Source organism: Drosophila suzukii, chromosome 2L (genome assembly GCF_043229965.1).
Source record: "Drosophila suzukii chromosome 2L, CBGP_Dsuzu_IsoJpt1.0, whole genome shotgun sequence".
NCBI classification, from domain to species: Eukaryota; Metazoa; Arthropoda; class Insecta; order Diptera; family Drosophilidae; genus Drosophila; species Drosophila suzukii.
This window is the reverse complement of record NC_092080.1, coordinates 5712454-5727477: the sequence shown is the minus strand read 5'-3', so window position 1 is coordinate 5727477 and position 15024 is coordinate 5712454. Positions and strand designations below refer to the sequence as shown.

General features: G+C 39.0%; 3 protein-coding genes across 3 annotated transcripts; all 3 read left to right on the top strand.

Annotated features, from left to right (window-relative positions):
• The first annotated feature begins 5672 nt into the window (after positions 1–5672).
• LOC108009156 (lipase 3) lies at positions 5673–7848 on the top strand. Its single transcript, XM_017073266.4, has 3 exons — positions 5673–5826; positions 6453–7178; positions 7424–7848. Exons 1-3 carry the CDS (start codon positions 5722–5724, stop codon positions 7823–7825), a joined length of 1233 nt encoding a protein of 410 aa, XP_016928755.2. The 5' UTR covers positions 5673–5721; the 3' UTR covers positions 7826–7848.
• Positions 7849–10380: 2532 nt separating this feature from the next.
• On the top strand, positions 10381–12817 carry Snx1 (sorting nexin 1). The gene is made up of 5 exons (XM_017068728.4): positions 10381–10661; positions 10877–10980; positions 11050–11935; positions 11996–12148; positions 12209–12817. Exons 1-5 carry the CDS (start codon positions 10476–10478, stop codon positions 12257–12259), a joined length of 1380 nt encoding a protein of 459 aa, XP_016924217.2. The 5' UTR covers positions 10381–10475; the 3' UTR covers positions 12260–12817.
• A 348-nt stretch (positions 12818–13165) lies between these two features.
• On the top strand, positions 13166–13980 carry osi (electron transfer flavoprotein regulatory factor orsai). The gene is made up of 2 exons (XM_017089779.4): positions 13166–13333; positions 13434–13980. The coding sequence occupies exons 1-2, from the start codon at positions 13292–13294 to the stop codon at positions 13647–13649; spliced, it is 258 nt and encodes an 85-aa protein (XP_016945268.1). The 5' UTR covers positions 13166–13291; the 3' UTR covers positions 13650–13980.
• Positions 13981–15024: the final 1044 nt, after the last annotated feature.

The window sequence follows — 15024 nt, the reverse complement described above, 5'->3', positions numbered from 1 at the left end:
TGCCTAACATTTAAATGTTAAGTAGAAGTATTACAAAAAATGTTGTAGGTTTTAGTATAAACTCGGTATTTTGCGTAGAGCACTAGAAATTCTCCAGTGTTGTAAAATTAAATAGTAAGTATGAAATTTTTTGCTTGTCTGTTTTGAATAATAGTGTGAATTATTTGAAATTCCATTTTTAAATTTGCTTATAATATACCTTTTTAGCTTACAAAAAAAAATAATTTTCTAGTTATTATCTTTTATATTAAATTCCATTTTTCAATTTGCCCTTTTTAAAAATTCAAAAAAAAGATTAATTTTTTAGTTATTATCTTTAATTTTTTAGTGTACTTACCAACAACTACCACTCAAAATGCACTGCACGAGCAGCTCTTCCCGTTAATGAGCAGATGAGATGAGAGTTGGCCAAGAAGCGGCTTCGAGATTGCAGATTATTAAAAATCAGCTGCAAAAACCGAAGAAAAACCCACACGAAAAGTGATACATTTCCCAGCTGCATATTTCGCTCAAATCGTTTACGGAGCACACATCCAAAAAAAAGGCCAGCATACGGTTGCAATAATTAAAACTTGGTTAAAATGTAATGGCCAGGGGGAAGGGGAGGAGAAGGTGGCTAGTGGGTACAATGCATCATCGTGTTGATGTTGCGATGCGAAACGACCGCACCTAATTGGTTTTGCATGAGTTAGTTGCTGCTGTTTATATGGCGGTGGGCGGAAAGGGCGGAAGGGGGCGTGGCACGAGTTGCCAACACATTTGTGGCATAAGTGGCAAAAACCAAAAAAACATGGAATCGATTCGTGCAAAGTAATACTAATTTGACACGTGTCAAGTTGCCTAAAACCAGAGTTACAGTAAAATTACCCAATACGATTTAGATCAGAGCTGATAAGGTGGGAAATGGCTTTAAAATAAAATATGCTAATTATAAAAAAAAAATCTTTTAATAAAAAAGGAGCTACTGAGGCCAAGTCATAAATTGTCAGAGTATTAAAAATTAAAATGCGACATAAAGATACTAAAACTTTTGTAAAAAGATATAATATTTTGTTTTAGAATACTATCTAAATACCTCTTATATACCTTATTTTTGACAAATCACCTAAATTGTTTTAAAATTGTAAGTTTAAAATTTAAAAATTGCCAGAGACTTAAGATAACCCATTTTGAATAAACATTTTCACACCTTATGACTCCATTCCAATCAAATCGAATGCAATCAAAACAGGCTGCAAGGCAAACACAGAATTTAATAGCGCCCTTCTGTTGGACAAATGCAAATTGAGCATTTTCGCATGTTTTTCAAAATATGCCATATCATGTTTGGGCACCTCATCGTCCCTCCCCCCCCTAATGTTATGACATAATTAAAGCCCGACACATGTTTGGCCTGCCTTTCAGCGCTGTGGTCACCTGTCCACCTGTCCAGTTGTCCACCTGTCCAGTTTTCCACCTGCCCAGCTGTCCACCCCTCGCTGACATGTCACGACACCTCGTTGGTTGCTCATCAGATGATGGGGAAATCGCTGATTATGATCAATATGCACATTTTTAATGCAATTTCACGTGTGTAACACTTTGCGATGCATTAAAAAATATCTAAAAAAAAAGTCTCTACCTAAAACAAAGTATATGAAATCGAAACAAATGAAACAGTTTTCACTAGCCATTTATCTTTAAAATGAGTGCCAAAGTGGCAGAGGTTTCCTTCCTGCCCCGGGCTCGGTTGGTTTTTGAAATTTATGTGAACACATAATTTTACTCTGCCATAATATCTAGATATATAAAAGTACCATATAAAGTTTGGGGATATTTCGAAGTAATAATCGTATAGTATAACAAAAATAGATAAGAAATTGATCGATTATATTATAACATTAGTTCAGTGCTAACTGAAGAAGTGGTTAAAATATCTTAATTTTGCTAAGGATTATTTTCAGCACTTTCCGTTTACAGAAAAGTTTATAAGAATTTCGTATAATATAGATTAATGATAGATTACGGTTTTTGTTTTTGTTTTAAGATCTAGTTTTATCTGCAAGAATATTTAAAGCTCTTGAACGAAAGTTGACTTTCTTTCCAATTTATTGCATATATTTATTTTTCATTCACACGCTCGCTCGCACATCCTGGACTCCCACATAGCTACACTTTAATATGTCCCCCCGATGAGGACCCAGGATGAAGATGTGGAGAAGCTGGCAAGGCAACGGCCATATTTCACAATTTATTGTGCTTGTCAATTGCAAGCTGGCGAAAAAAAATTGCTACCATGCCATATGCATATCCGCACTCGTTCTTGAATAGCAAGAGTTTAGATGGGAGAGTTCGTAGATTTATTCTACTGGAAATATTGCATTTTGATATCTCGCATACAACTTGATGTCTGGAAATCATCATCGTAGCAGCAAGTGCTTGCTTTTGGCCTTGCCTTCGATTAGAAATGGTAAGAGGGTACTTCAAATATGGAAATCAATCAAGTTTTGGGTAACTCAACATAATTAAATAAAATAATATTTTAATTGGGGTTCAAAATCACCCTCATAGGGTTTCAAAATGCAAAAATATTTTTTTTACCATATCAAAAACATTTTGTTTATAGGAATTTGAATTTACTTTTATAGGTTTCCGTTTCAAGTCATCTCTATTACTAAATGGTGCCTAAGTAGCCAAGTTCTGGGTAGTTTAACATTATTAAATACAACACTATTTAAATTAGGGTTCCAAATAACTTTTAAAGAGTTCCAAAAGTATGCAACATTATTTTTGTATACCATATCAAATAAAACAGTTTTGTAGTTGGTGTTCGATATCTCTTTTAAAGGACTCCAAAAGTATGCAACAGTATTTTTTGTTATCCCCTATCAAGTCATCTCTATTACTAAATTGTTTTCAAGTAGCCCAAGTTCGATGCTCTTGAGTTCGTCGATTGCCAATGTCATACGTGTCTACTTATCAATATCTTTTTGATTATCTCCTACTTCGTTTATTATTTTAACAAAAAGGTGCCTCTTCAAACCACCATATCGCTTATATCTGCAAATGTGAATGGCATAATCGCAGACAAATGCTTGTAAACCTGTATGCACAATGTACACATTTGACATTCAACTCTGCCCTGACCCCAGAAAAATACGAAAAAAAATAGAAGACGAAAAATAAATACAATTTTAAGGGCAGGTTGGCTTGACTTGACTTGGCAGATGGCTTGTAAGTGGCCTTTTGACTTGGCCATTAACGCAAACTTGACACATTGATGACAAAGTTGTTATTGGCGCTATTGCCACCGTTATTGTTTTTGCCATCCACCATGTCTGTCACCTAACACTTGGCTATGTCTATGAAAATATATAATATATCCATGGATGCATGGACGTGGGCGCAGCGTAACTTTAGATTTGTGATAAGTCACGATTTTCCAGCTGGCGGATGGAAAATTGTTTCAAGCTGGAGACCAAAAGGCGAGAAACGCAATTTTTATGCAATCGTATTGCATTTTGGCAGACAGTCGGTGCTCATCAGCCAGCCAATTAAGTTGTTTAATTGAATTGCAAGTAGAAAGTGCCGAGAAAACCAAACGAGATGAAGAAGACACCGCAAAGCCATTTGGCAAACGAGCAGAAAAAGCAACGAATAATTGTGCTTCACTCCGGCAATCTGACAATTATCTAAAAAAAATATATCTCTTTTTAAGATACATATAACTACCACAGATTTTTTGTGAAATAAATTCTAACGAGTTCATTCGCGTTCTCAAATATTTCCAACATAGAACTATACTCTATTGAGGTCTTCATTATAGTATATAGTATAGTGTTCTTGGATTTTCCATTGTTGCTAAACTTCTATGGCTTGCCTTTCCCCCAAAATGTGTTGCCATTTCTGCAGTCTGGACCGGCTTTAAGTTTTTATACTTTTCCTCCTGGGGGAGTTTTGCAGAGAACCTCCTTCTGCACTTCACATAATTTCAATGAACCGCATTTACGTTTGGTTCGGTTTATCTCTCTTTCCTCTGAATTTCCGACGGCGCCGACATTGCCGTGACAATGCCGAACTCGTATACACACATATCACCCGTAGACAGGAGGGGCGTGAGAACCTACACTGTAAGAAATATTTGGGAGTTTTTAAATCACTTTTAAATTGAATTTTAGGTGTCCAAAAGTATGCAACGATATATTTTAGACACAGAAGTACAATGAATTTATTTAGAAATACAACTAACTTTATATACTGCATTGTTTTAAAGAGCTTAAATGATAATTAAAAGTGATTTGCATTTTAATTTAAAATACCTTGAATTTAAAGCACTTGGCAGACGAATATTTTAACATCCTGTTTAAGTGTTCTTTTATAAAAATTTTCAGAATTTTGGTTTTAGAAATCCAGTTTTTATTACAAAACCATTTTCGTTGCAGTCTGATCTTCTTTCCAAAAGTCCTCTCCTTCTTAAGCTCAACATGTATAAATTTAACTTACTCATATTTTTATAATTATTATAAATTATTTATAAGAATTTCAAAATGTTTGAAATGTTAGGAACATGTAAAAAACAAATAAAAGTAGTAATCTTTCCCAACCTTTACTTAAGCTTTCTATTATATTTTTAAGAGCTAATAACTTTTAAAAATATATTGACTTGATTTTATTTAAAAAAGACAATTTGAACCGAATATATAACTCAAATTGAAAGACAAACTTCTATACTTTTTCGCTCAGTGTAGTAAGACTTTGAGCGGGGAACTCGTGGGGAACGAGCGTCATCGATGCTCGCAATTTGTGGCTTTCGCCACGCTTAATGCCAATCTCAGTGGGTCCACCGCCCAATCACCGCCCCCAGGAAAGCCCCACCCAATACACCGCCCAATCGGATCCCCCTCCCCCTACCCACTCCCCCTGAAGCCATTCTGCTATCTTGCCGCATTACAATTCACTGACATAATGCAAAAATCGCAGCAAGTCAGGCGCAACTCTCGTTGATAGGCGTGTTCTGCAATTTCTGTCTGATTGGGAAAAAGGACCTGGTAAAAGGGAGTATTGTATTGTGCCGACAGGATTCGAGGAATTTCGGGGGAGCTGGAGGTGGAAATCCCCTAATGGAACAAGCTAATTAAAGGTTTCGTGTCAGCTCCCAAAAAAGCATTGTTAATACTCTCAAGCTCTTCATGGCAAACTTAAATTATAGGTATTATAATGGTGTACTTTAAAGTGTGGTTAAATTTATGACAAGTAATGTTGCGAAAAAAACAAGTTTTTTATGTTTTTATAAAACAGGGTAATAGTAATTATTAAGTGTTTTTTTATTAGTAATAGAGGCTATAAATATGCCTGTAAATCTTCTTAAATTAAGCAATTACAATCTTTTACGTCTTTGAATACAAAGTTGGTCTATGAAATTTTTTAGGATGAGTCAAAACTACCCCTTTGAGTATCTGGTAATGGTATTAAGTTTATTGCCGTACAAACTCATAAAATAATTAAACGCGGCCCCTTGGGCAAGAGTATCGATTGCGATAATCACCTTATATGACCAAACGGACACCGAAAAGTATATAAATCTTGGATTTACGCGATGCTTTTCTGGTATCAAGGAAACACTTATAAATTGCCCCACTCGACGTTCAATCGAAAGATTAGATTCAGCTAAAATTGATTAATAAGTATTTGCGAAAATACTTAGTCGTACGACCGATCTGGAAAGCGATAGTTCAGGCAGAAATGCTGAGTGGAGTGCTTACCATTCTAGCCATTGTGGTTTTAGCAGGAGCTATAGAGGATTTTGATCCTTTTATAGATATACCCTTTAAGAGGATTAAGACTTCGGTGGGTTTAAATTTGTGTTTGGTATAGGAATTACATATAATTTAAGTATTTTTTAGGCACCAGTGAAAAGAATAATAAGAAGTCCAGTAATATATTATTTGTTCTGAAAATCCTTCATATATATATACCCGTTTCTTGATATATCCTTTAAGCGATTTAGGACATCGGTAGGCCTTAAATTGTGTTTGAGATCGAAAATATACATATATATATAATATATTATAATATAATATATATATAATTATAATATAATATATATATAATTATATATAATAATATTATAATATATTATATATATAATATGATTGAAATTTATTGCAGCTCTGAAATATTTATAGTTTGTTTCAGAGGTGCAATAAATATCATCACCATAAAGGCAATAATATATTTTCTGATGTCAGGAACCTTAAACAAAATAGCGAGTTGATATATCATACAAAGAATTTATATTCTAGAAGGTTTATAATTTAATAAATCATCTTTTAAAAAGTAAAAAGTATTCAAAGAATTATGGATTTCTGCTATAATGTCATCCCTAACATACCCTAACCGATCCTAAACCTAAAAAATTTTATTTAAACTGTGTACCCATTTGAACTCCTGTTTAACTTTGATTTTCATTGCAGGCGGAGCGCATCGAGGAGCATGGCTATCCGGCCGAGTCGCATTTTGCGGAGACCCCGGACGGCTATGTGCTGAATCTGTTCCGCATCCCGCACTCCCCGAGGCTAAACAATGCCGGGGAATCCCCCCGACCGGTGGTGCTCATCATGCACGGACTGTTCAGCTGCTCCGATTGCTTCCTGCTCAATGGACCGGAGGATGCGCTGCCGTTTAACTACGCGGATGCCGGCTACGATGTCTGGCTGGGCAATGCCCGCGGCAATATCTACTCGAGGAACAACACCAGGCTGGATGTGAGGCACCCGTACTTCTGGAAGTTCAGCTCGCACGAGATTGGCGCCATCGATCTGCCCACCACGATTGACTATATCTTGGATCTCACGGGACAGCAGGCCCTGCACTATGTGGGTCACTCCCAGGGCTGCACTGCCTTCTTCGTGATGGGCTCCTATAGGCCGGAGTATAATGCCAAAATCAAGACGGCTCACATGCTGGCCCCGCCCGTTTACATGGGCAACACCACGGAGGGACTTATCGTGAGCACGGCCCCCTACTTTGGACACCATGGTATTGGATCTACACTTTTGGAGAACCAGGTTTTGCTGCCCCAGAACGCGTTTGTCCAGAGGCTTTTGGACACCACCTGCAGCAATCGACCAATTATGCTCAGCTACTGCAAGACCTTAGCCATGCTCTGGGGAGGTCCCGAAATCGGAAATCTAAATAAGGTAGGTGCTCCATTAAATACAGTGCTTCTGAGATCTTAAAACAGATACCGTATTATAGTCAAGAGTAATTTCTTTTCTTTTTAAGAATGGATCTCTTTGAGAGTATTTTGTTCTTGATTTTAAGAAGGTTTCTCTGTCAAAACGTAAAAAGATAAATCAAAATAATCAAGTATGACTGATCTCGCTCCTTCCTTAATTTTTCTGGGTTCCTTTTATTTAATATTTGTACTTATATTCTATTTTAGACCCTACTCCCTCAAATTGCTGAAACCCATCCCGCTGGAGTCTCCTCAAACCAGGCAATTCACTACATTCAGTCCTTCGCCTCAAACGAGTTCCGTTTGTATGATTGGGGAAGCCGCAAGAATTTGAAATACTACGGTGCGGAAGAGCCTCCAGCATATGATCTTACGAAAATTACCTCTGAACTTTATCTGTACTACGGTTTATCGGATGGTTCGGCGAACAAGAAGGATATCACACGACTGCCCGATCAATTACCCAATTTGGCTCTTCTATATGAAGTGCCTGATCCAACTTGGGGACACTTGGACTTTATATTTGCCACAGAGGTCAAGAAGGTTATCAACGATATGGTTGTGGATCATACTAAGGCCTACGACGCGGAGGATTCTGAGAGGGAATAAAAAATCAGATGAATATACCATAATGCTTGTGTTTTTAATGGGCTTTATTTACTTTGAAAGTACAAAATCAAATATGGTTTATTTTAATCTGGGACATTAATAGTATTTAAAGAAAACTGTGGATGAGATTGAGTTATTCTGGAATTAAAAACAAAATGTAATTAGTTTAATCTATACATTTAATAATTTGTTATGTTTTTCTAGACATTATAAGTGAGTGACCTTCTGAGACAGTTTTGGCCAGAATTGCAAACGTGCCGAGCTAATTACCAGTTAACAAGTGTCTGCTGTTCGGGTTACCTCAACCCCATCCTCATCCCTCTCAACTTGCCCCATTCCCTAAACTTGGTTTGGTCACGCCTCTGTGATGTACAACTTTTTTCCTCCCGGTTTGTTGACAAACATTATCGCTGGCTGGATAACGTGGTTAGTCGGTCTCATCTCCACTTACACAACCCCCTTACCATCATCCTCATGCCAAATTGCAGTAATTAGCACTGGGATCTCCACGAGCTGGTTTGTTTGGCGGTTTAGTTGGGGACAGTTGCAAATATGTTTATAATGATGATTTATGTGGTTAAGTGGGCGGTTATCATTCGGTTGTATAAGCGACCAGCAAAAATGCACTGATAAGGGAAATTAGTATTGGTTTCCTGGAAGGGGGAATTACATGGTTTGGGAATTTAAAATATATTTCTATGAATGCGATTAAATTGTGGTTAAGATTTAATGGATTTTGGTAGTTTATAATTAAATAAATCTAAGAATAACTTACATTTTATTATCATACTGTCATCATATTATCATTTCACTATCTTATCCTGTGAAATTTATGATTGATTAACCCATGGGATTTTTGATATCCTATCGCTGGTGTTATCAGCTTGTTAGATTAAGGGTTATATTTAAACCGCGTTAGGGGTAAAAGCTCCTTGGTGCAGTGAACCACCTAGATAATTAATTGACTCTAAGTAATTCCCATTCACTGCTCACTCAGGAGTGCTTCGCACTTCGGATGACTTTGCCTTTACCCCCCGGTCTTTTGGCCATTAACCATTAAAGTCAGCCTGGCGGCAATTAAACCGCAGCTCTTTATTAATCGCGGACCGCTGATGTGGAAGAGGATAATGCCGGTGACGAGGCTCAAGTGCGTCAGCAGACGGAAAAAATGCACGAAAAAGTTTACGGCGTTGGGAAAATGCAGATCATCAAAGGCAACAGGGGAATAAAATTAATAAAGTGTAAAAGGATTTTGTCTCGCCGACATCTGGGGGACTATAAATCTGCTGGTTACCCCCATCCTCCCGGCTCAAAACCTGACCCCATAATCCTTTATTTTCGTTTTCAATTTGTTGGAAAAGGCAAACAGAAAGTGTTAAAAGTATTTCTCATGCGGAAAATCCACAGTGACTGGCCAAGCGCTGACAAACTTTTCCCGGCCTTTTCCACCCATTTCACCACCCTTTTTCCCCGAATCCCCTGTCTTTTCCTAAGTGGCTGCGACACTTCTGTATGCATAATTTAAACAAAAGTCGCCGAAAAACTAAGGGGAGAACGAAAGCTGAAAAACAAGCAGCAGCAACAGAAAGTTGCAATTGCAGAAATTGAAAAATTTTCCACATAAAAATATGCGCCAGGCATGAAAAACTATCCGGGGGAAAAACAAGAGGAAAATCAGAAAGTAGCAGGAAATCTTACACTCAGCCAAGATGTCGACAAAGTGTCGTGCATGTTGTTGGCCAAATGTTTATTGTCGAAAAGTTAAGCAGAATGCAGATTGCCCTGGAAGGAGACAAACAAAAACCTTTTTAAGACTAATAAACTGTTTTATTTTTCGAAATCACATTGCTTCAATCATCCAAGTTAAAGTTTCACAAATTTGACTAACTTTAGCTTTACTTTTCCTTTATGCAATTTTAATAATTTTACTTGGACATAAGTCTTTCTAATTTATTGCTCTAATTGAATTAACATTTACTTGGCCAGCTTTCTCCGGGAAAGGAAAGCTAGAAATGAAAATCTTGTTTGCGCCAAAAAGTTTGGGGTTTAAAGCAATTAAATCTGCATTTCCTTAATCAAAAACAAATCACAAATTATGATGTTTTTAGAAAAACGTTTGCGATTTATTTAGGTCAAAGTTGGCAAGAATTGTTGAGTTTCACTGTGTGCAGAGAAATTTCAAAATATAAAGTTTGTAAAGGTTCAGAAACTTAACAAACATGAGAGATCTTTAATTTAACTATTTTCCGGAAGTCGTTTTTTATCAAAACTTTGTTATTTTAAAAAGTGCAAGCCCCTGTATTTTATCAAACATTCCTATAACGAAAAATGTAAAAAATATATATGCGTTCTTTAATTTAACGAATTTCTGGTAGTCGACTTGTAATTTTAAACAGTGCAAGTCTATTTAATTTTAAAACATTCGTTTAACGGTTTTTTAAATTCAAACAGTGAATACCAAGTCACGAAATGCAGTATTTTTATGCTCAAATAAATACCGAAAGCTTTCAGCCAGCTTTTGTAAACATCGATGACATCGCTGCTAGTATCGATGTTTCTCCCACCTCTAGCGCCAAACACACCGTCTCAACGAGTAAAAAAATCCGATAATTGCAATTAAATTAAAAAACAGGAGCAACAGCGAGCCAAAATGGAGGTGGAAAGCCCGGAACACACGCGCGACTTCGCCGAGGTGGACATCAACAATGGGGCGGCGGGCTCGGGATCGGAGGACGAGGAGGAGGAGGTGCCAGCGCCGGGCAGCGTAACCCTGGATCGCAACGAAAGTGATCTTTTTGTGTCCGCCCTGAGTCCCAGCAGCATCGGAGATGTCCACGTAAGTGGGGTCAGTGGACCCAACGATCCGGGGAGCAGCCCGCATTGGGGGCTCTCTATTAAATTAGCTCCAATTTCGGGGCGTCGGTTGCTTTATCAGCGTTCGCTTTGTTTGGCTTTGCAACTACGTCACGAGTGCCGCCCACCAGCAAAGCTTGTTGCTCCATAGAAATAGTATATGTATCTAATCACATTTCCTTTCCCAATCCCCTCCAGCCACTGCAGGAAGTGCTCACCGACGATGGCGACTACTTCATCAGCATTGTGGTCTCGGATCCCCAGAAAATAGGCGATGGCATGGGCTCCTATTTGGCCTACAAGTGAGTCACCCCCTTATCATAGAAAACATATAAAATTGCATTATAAACCCACTTATCTCCAAACAACAGGGTGACGACCAAAACGAACATTTCCAAATTCAAGCGCAGCGAGTTCAGCACCCTGCGTCGCTTCAGCGATTTCCTGGGCATCCACGATCTGCTAGTGGGCAAGTACATGCGGCTGGGACGCATCATACCGCCGGCGCCCTCCAAGAACATCATCGGCAGCACCAAGGTCAAAATTAGCCCGCAGCAGGGCGAGCCGGGCACCCCCATGACCCAGGAGTGGGTGGAGATCCGCCGAGCGGCTCTGGAGCGATTTGTCCATCGCACCGCCCAGCATCCGGTGCTGCGCGTCGACCTGGACTTCATGAACTTCCTGGAGAGTGACCAGGAGCTGCCGCGTTCCGTGAACACCTCGGCTCTCAGCGGAGCCGGCGTGATCCGTCTGTTCAACAAAGTTGGCGAGACGGTGAATAAGATCACCTACAAAATGGATGAAAACGATCCGTGGTTCGACGACAAGATCACAGAGGTGGAGAGCCTGGATGCCAATCTGCAGAAACTGCACAATGCCATGAAATCCCTGGTCACCTCGCGGCGGGAGCTGTCGCTGCTTACCGGTTTGGTGGCCAAGTCGGCGGCCATGCTGAGCACCTGTGAGGAGCACACTGGACTCTCGAGGGCGCTTTCCAACCTGGCGGACGTGGAGGAGAAAATCGAGCTGCTGCGCTCCGAGCAGGCTAACTCGGACTTCTTCATTCTGGCCGAGTTCATCAAGGACTACTTGGGCCTGTTCGGGGCCATCAAGTGTATTTTCCACGAGCGCGTCAAGGCTTTTCAAAATTGGCAGTACGCGCAAATGCAGTTATCCAAGCGGCGGGAAAACCGCGGACGCTTTGAGCTGGCCAACAGGGCGGATAAGCTAGATCAGGCCCAGCAGGAAGTGGACGAGGTGGGTCTGATGAAATCTTATTATCTTCTCTTAATAACCTATTATTTGTTTTGATTGCAGTGGCAGGGAAAGGTGCAGCGCTGTCAGCAGCAGTTCGACGACATTTCGGCAGAAATTAAGCGCGAAATGGAGCGATTCGAATTGACCAGAGTTAAAGACTTTAAAGTGAACATTATCAAGTATATAGAAGACCAAATGGCGCATCAGCAACAGGTAGATATTCCTATGATAGAAAAAAAACAATGAAGGTTAATGATCTTGTCTGCCTTTCAGATCGTCAGCTATTGGGAGGCCTTTGCTCCGTTTGCCCGCGACATTGTTTAACTCTTATTCCGCTTATCGATGCATTTCCAGAAACTTGTTGAATAACCAACAGCTATGCGCGGGACCAAATTCGTTCTTAATCCATCGATTTGGAGCTACAATTTCGCCTTCAGCACTTATCTTGCAATTCGCGGCGGCCGAGATCGTATTTTTTATGAAACTGCTTTCGATTCCTCTCAAGCATAGAAAAGTTCAACTTTATCGTTGCATTCACAAAGCCTATATCTCTTTATTCGTACACAGTAATTATTATCAAGGCTTTTATACATTCACAGAAAGCTGAAAGTTTGCTGCAGACTTCCAGTTCTGCTTATTCTCATTCTAAGTATGTATTCGGTATTATCAAAAAAACGGCAATGATCTATTAATTAGATAAAAGTGAAGAAGACTCATTGGCCATTTCCAAATTGAAGTTTATGCCATGATGGTTGGGAAATGATTTTTTCCTGTTTATTGTTGGTATATTTATGTATTTATATATATATTCCTATTAAAACATTTTGTATCATGACAAAGAGAGCATTTCAACAAATAAATTTGTAAATATGTATAGATGTACATCGTTGTGGTGTCTTTTTGTCTGATTTAATTTATTCTTATTCAGTGGCCGCTTAAAAGTTTGAATAAAATAAATATTTTTTGTTATATTTGTAATTTGAAAGGCTTAAAACATTATAATCAGTTTGTTAAAGTTATTTTAATTATAAAGTTTAAAGTAACGTTCAAATGCTAAAGTGACCATGCCTTCTTAACCAAACAAACACCAAATGTCAATATCACGATATAAATATTTATTTTAATACATAAAATATCGATATATTTTCATTTTTAACACTACGTTTGCTGGCACTTACGTTAATCGACACTTACGTTTCCTTACGATTTCTGACATTCACAAAAATTGCGCATACGCCGAGGTTTCCGTGTGAATCACTTCTCTTGAAATAAACGGACCGAAAGCTGGTAAAGGCAGCTGCGAATTAGTTGATTACTTGCATTTAACAAACAAACAAACCCCGCTGACCACTGGTGATGTCACAGCTGCGCTCCAAAGTCATTACCCTCTACAAGCACGTAAGTTCTGTGCGGTGTTTTTTCCGGGTGGCACGTGCACCTCCCCCATCCACCCAAAATTGAAAAGAGCACCCAATTGACATTGCGTAAACACTTGCAGTTGCAGTACCTGGGACGCGAATATCCCGGCCTGAATGGGCCGCAGAAGTTCAGGAAGCAGATCCACGATGCCTTCATGAACCACAAGGATGAGCAGGATCCCAAGAAGATCGTGGCCCTGCTGGCCCAAGGACGCTACCTGGCCAAGGAGGTGGAGGCCCTGTACTCCCTAAAAAAGTACCGGAGTGTTAAGCAGCGCTATAGCTACAATGACTAAGCGGGCGGAACGAGAAGAAGGCGTGGCAGCGATGCGGAAATCGTGGCGAAAATTCAAGGACTGATGGCGATGATCGGGGAGAGTACGACGGAGGAGGAATCGTGAGAATATGATATGTTTGCCTTGCTTGTCGCACACAAAAGAGTACCACATACCTATATATATAATATATGCATATTGTTCGGCCAAAGCAATCTGAACCCAAAACACACAACAATAATTTCGAATGTCTTGTCAATGTCCAACTTAAAGTTTGTTATTGAGGCAGCCAAAAAAAGCGAAAAACGGACGTAGCGAATAAACGAAGCAGTCATTGAATAAACCAAAAAAACCAAGACCAAGTTAATTGAAGGCGAAGGCACTGGAAAAAAGATATGCCATATCAGAAAGACAAAAAAAGTAATCATGATTCATAATATCACAACAGATACTATATTTTAAGTTCTAAAAATGAAGAAGATATGTTGGTAACTTAGGATTGTATCTTTTGTGATATCAAGATGATCTTGGTATAGTATATCCCAATAGGCTTTACACTTTTGTCTATGTTTTAGATAGTATCCCCATTCCCAAGAATAAGGCTCTCTTAATAATGGATCGTTACTTTCTTTCTGTGCAATGACCTTGGATCGGTTCCTCCGGAAGGGGCCTGGCAGGTGTCTGTTTATCTGGGTCTATTTCGGATATGTCGCTGTGATTAAAGTATCTATCAGATATTCGGCATGTCTGCCAACATTCCCCGAATGCGTTGGGCGCCGTCTCGCCGTCGCTTATTGACAATATTGCGTATTTAAATTCATCTGACCGCTGATCGTGGGTCGCCCCCATCTATATATAAGTCAGTATAGCACACGCTGACCACTAACTGTCCATGTCTTGGTGATAAACAACCTACGACGCCGTCGGGTTGATTGAGCTTTTGATTTCGCGCTGACGAAAACATGAAAGCTGTATTGCAATGCCTTTGAAGGGAGATTTTAAAACACATACAAATACTATTCACTTTTCAATGTTATCAGCGAGCTTTCAACTGATAAGAGAGTGGAATGCCATTGTGAAAAGCACACGCTTATTGTAAATACCTTAGTGGATTTTTACACAGCTGTCGGTTACATTTGTATTGACGTAGGCTTCGTCTGATAGGCTGTTTTTGGGATTACCGACCACGAAACACCTCCTAATTTGATTTTAAAAATTAATTGTATTGGCCCTAAATATTTGAAAGTCACAGTCACACAATTTTTTGATCAATTTAAGAAACACTCATCAATTAAGACGCTAGAAGATCCGTAATTGAAATTATACCCATGAATCAACCGGCACTCAACCTAAGAAGCAAATATGTTGCATTATTAAACGGTTTAAAAAGTATAGA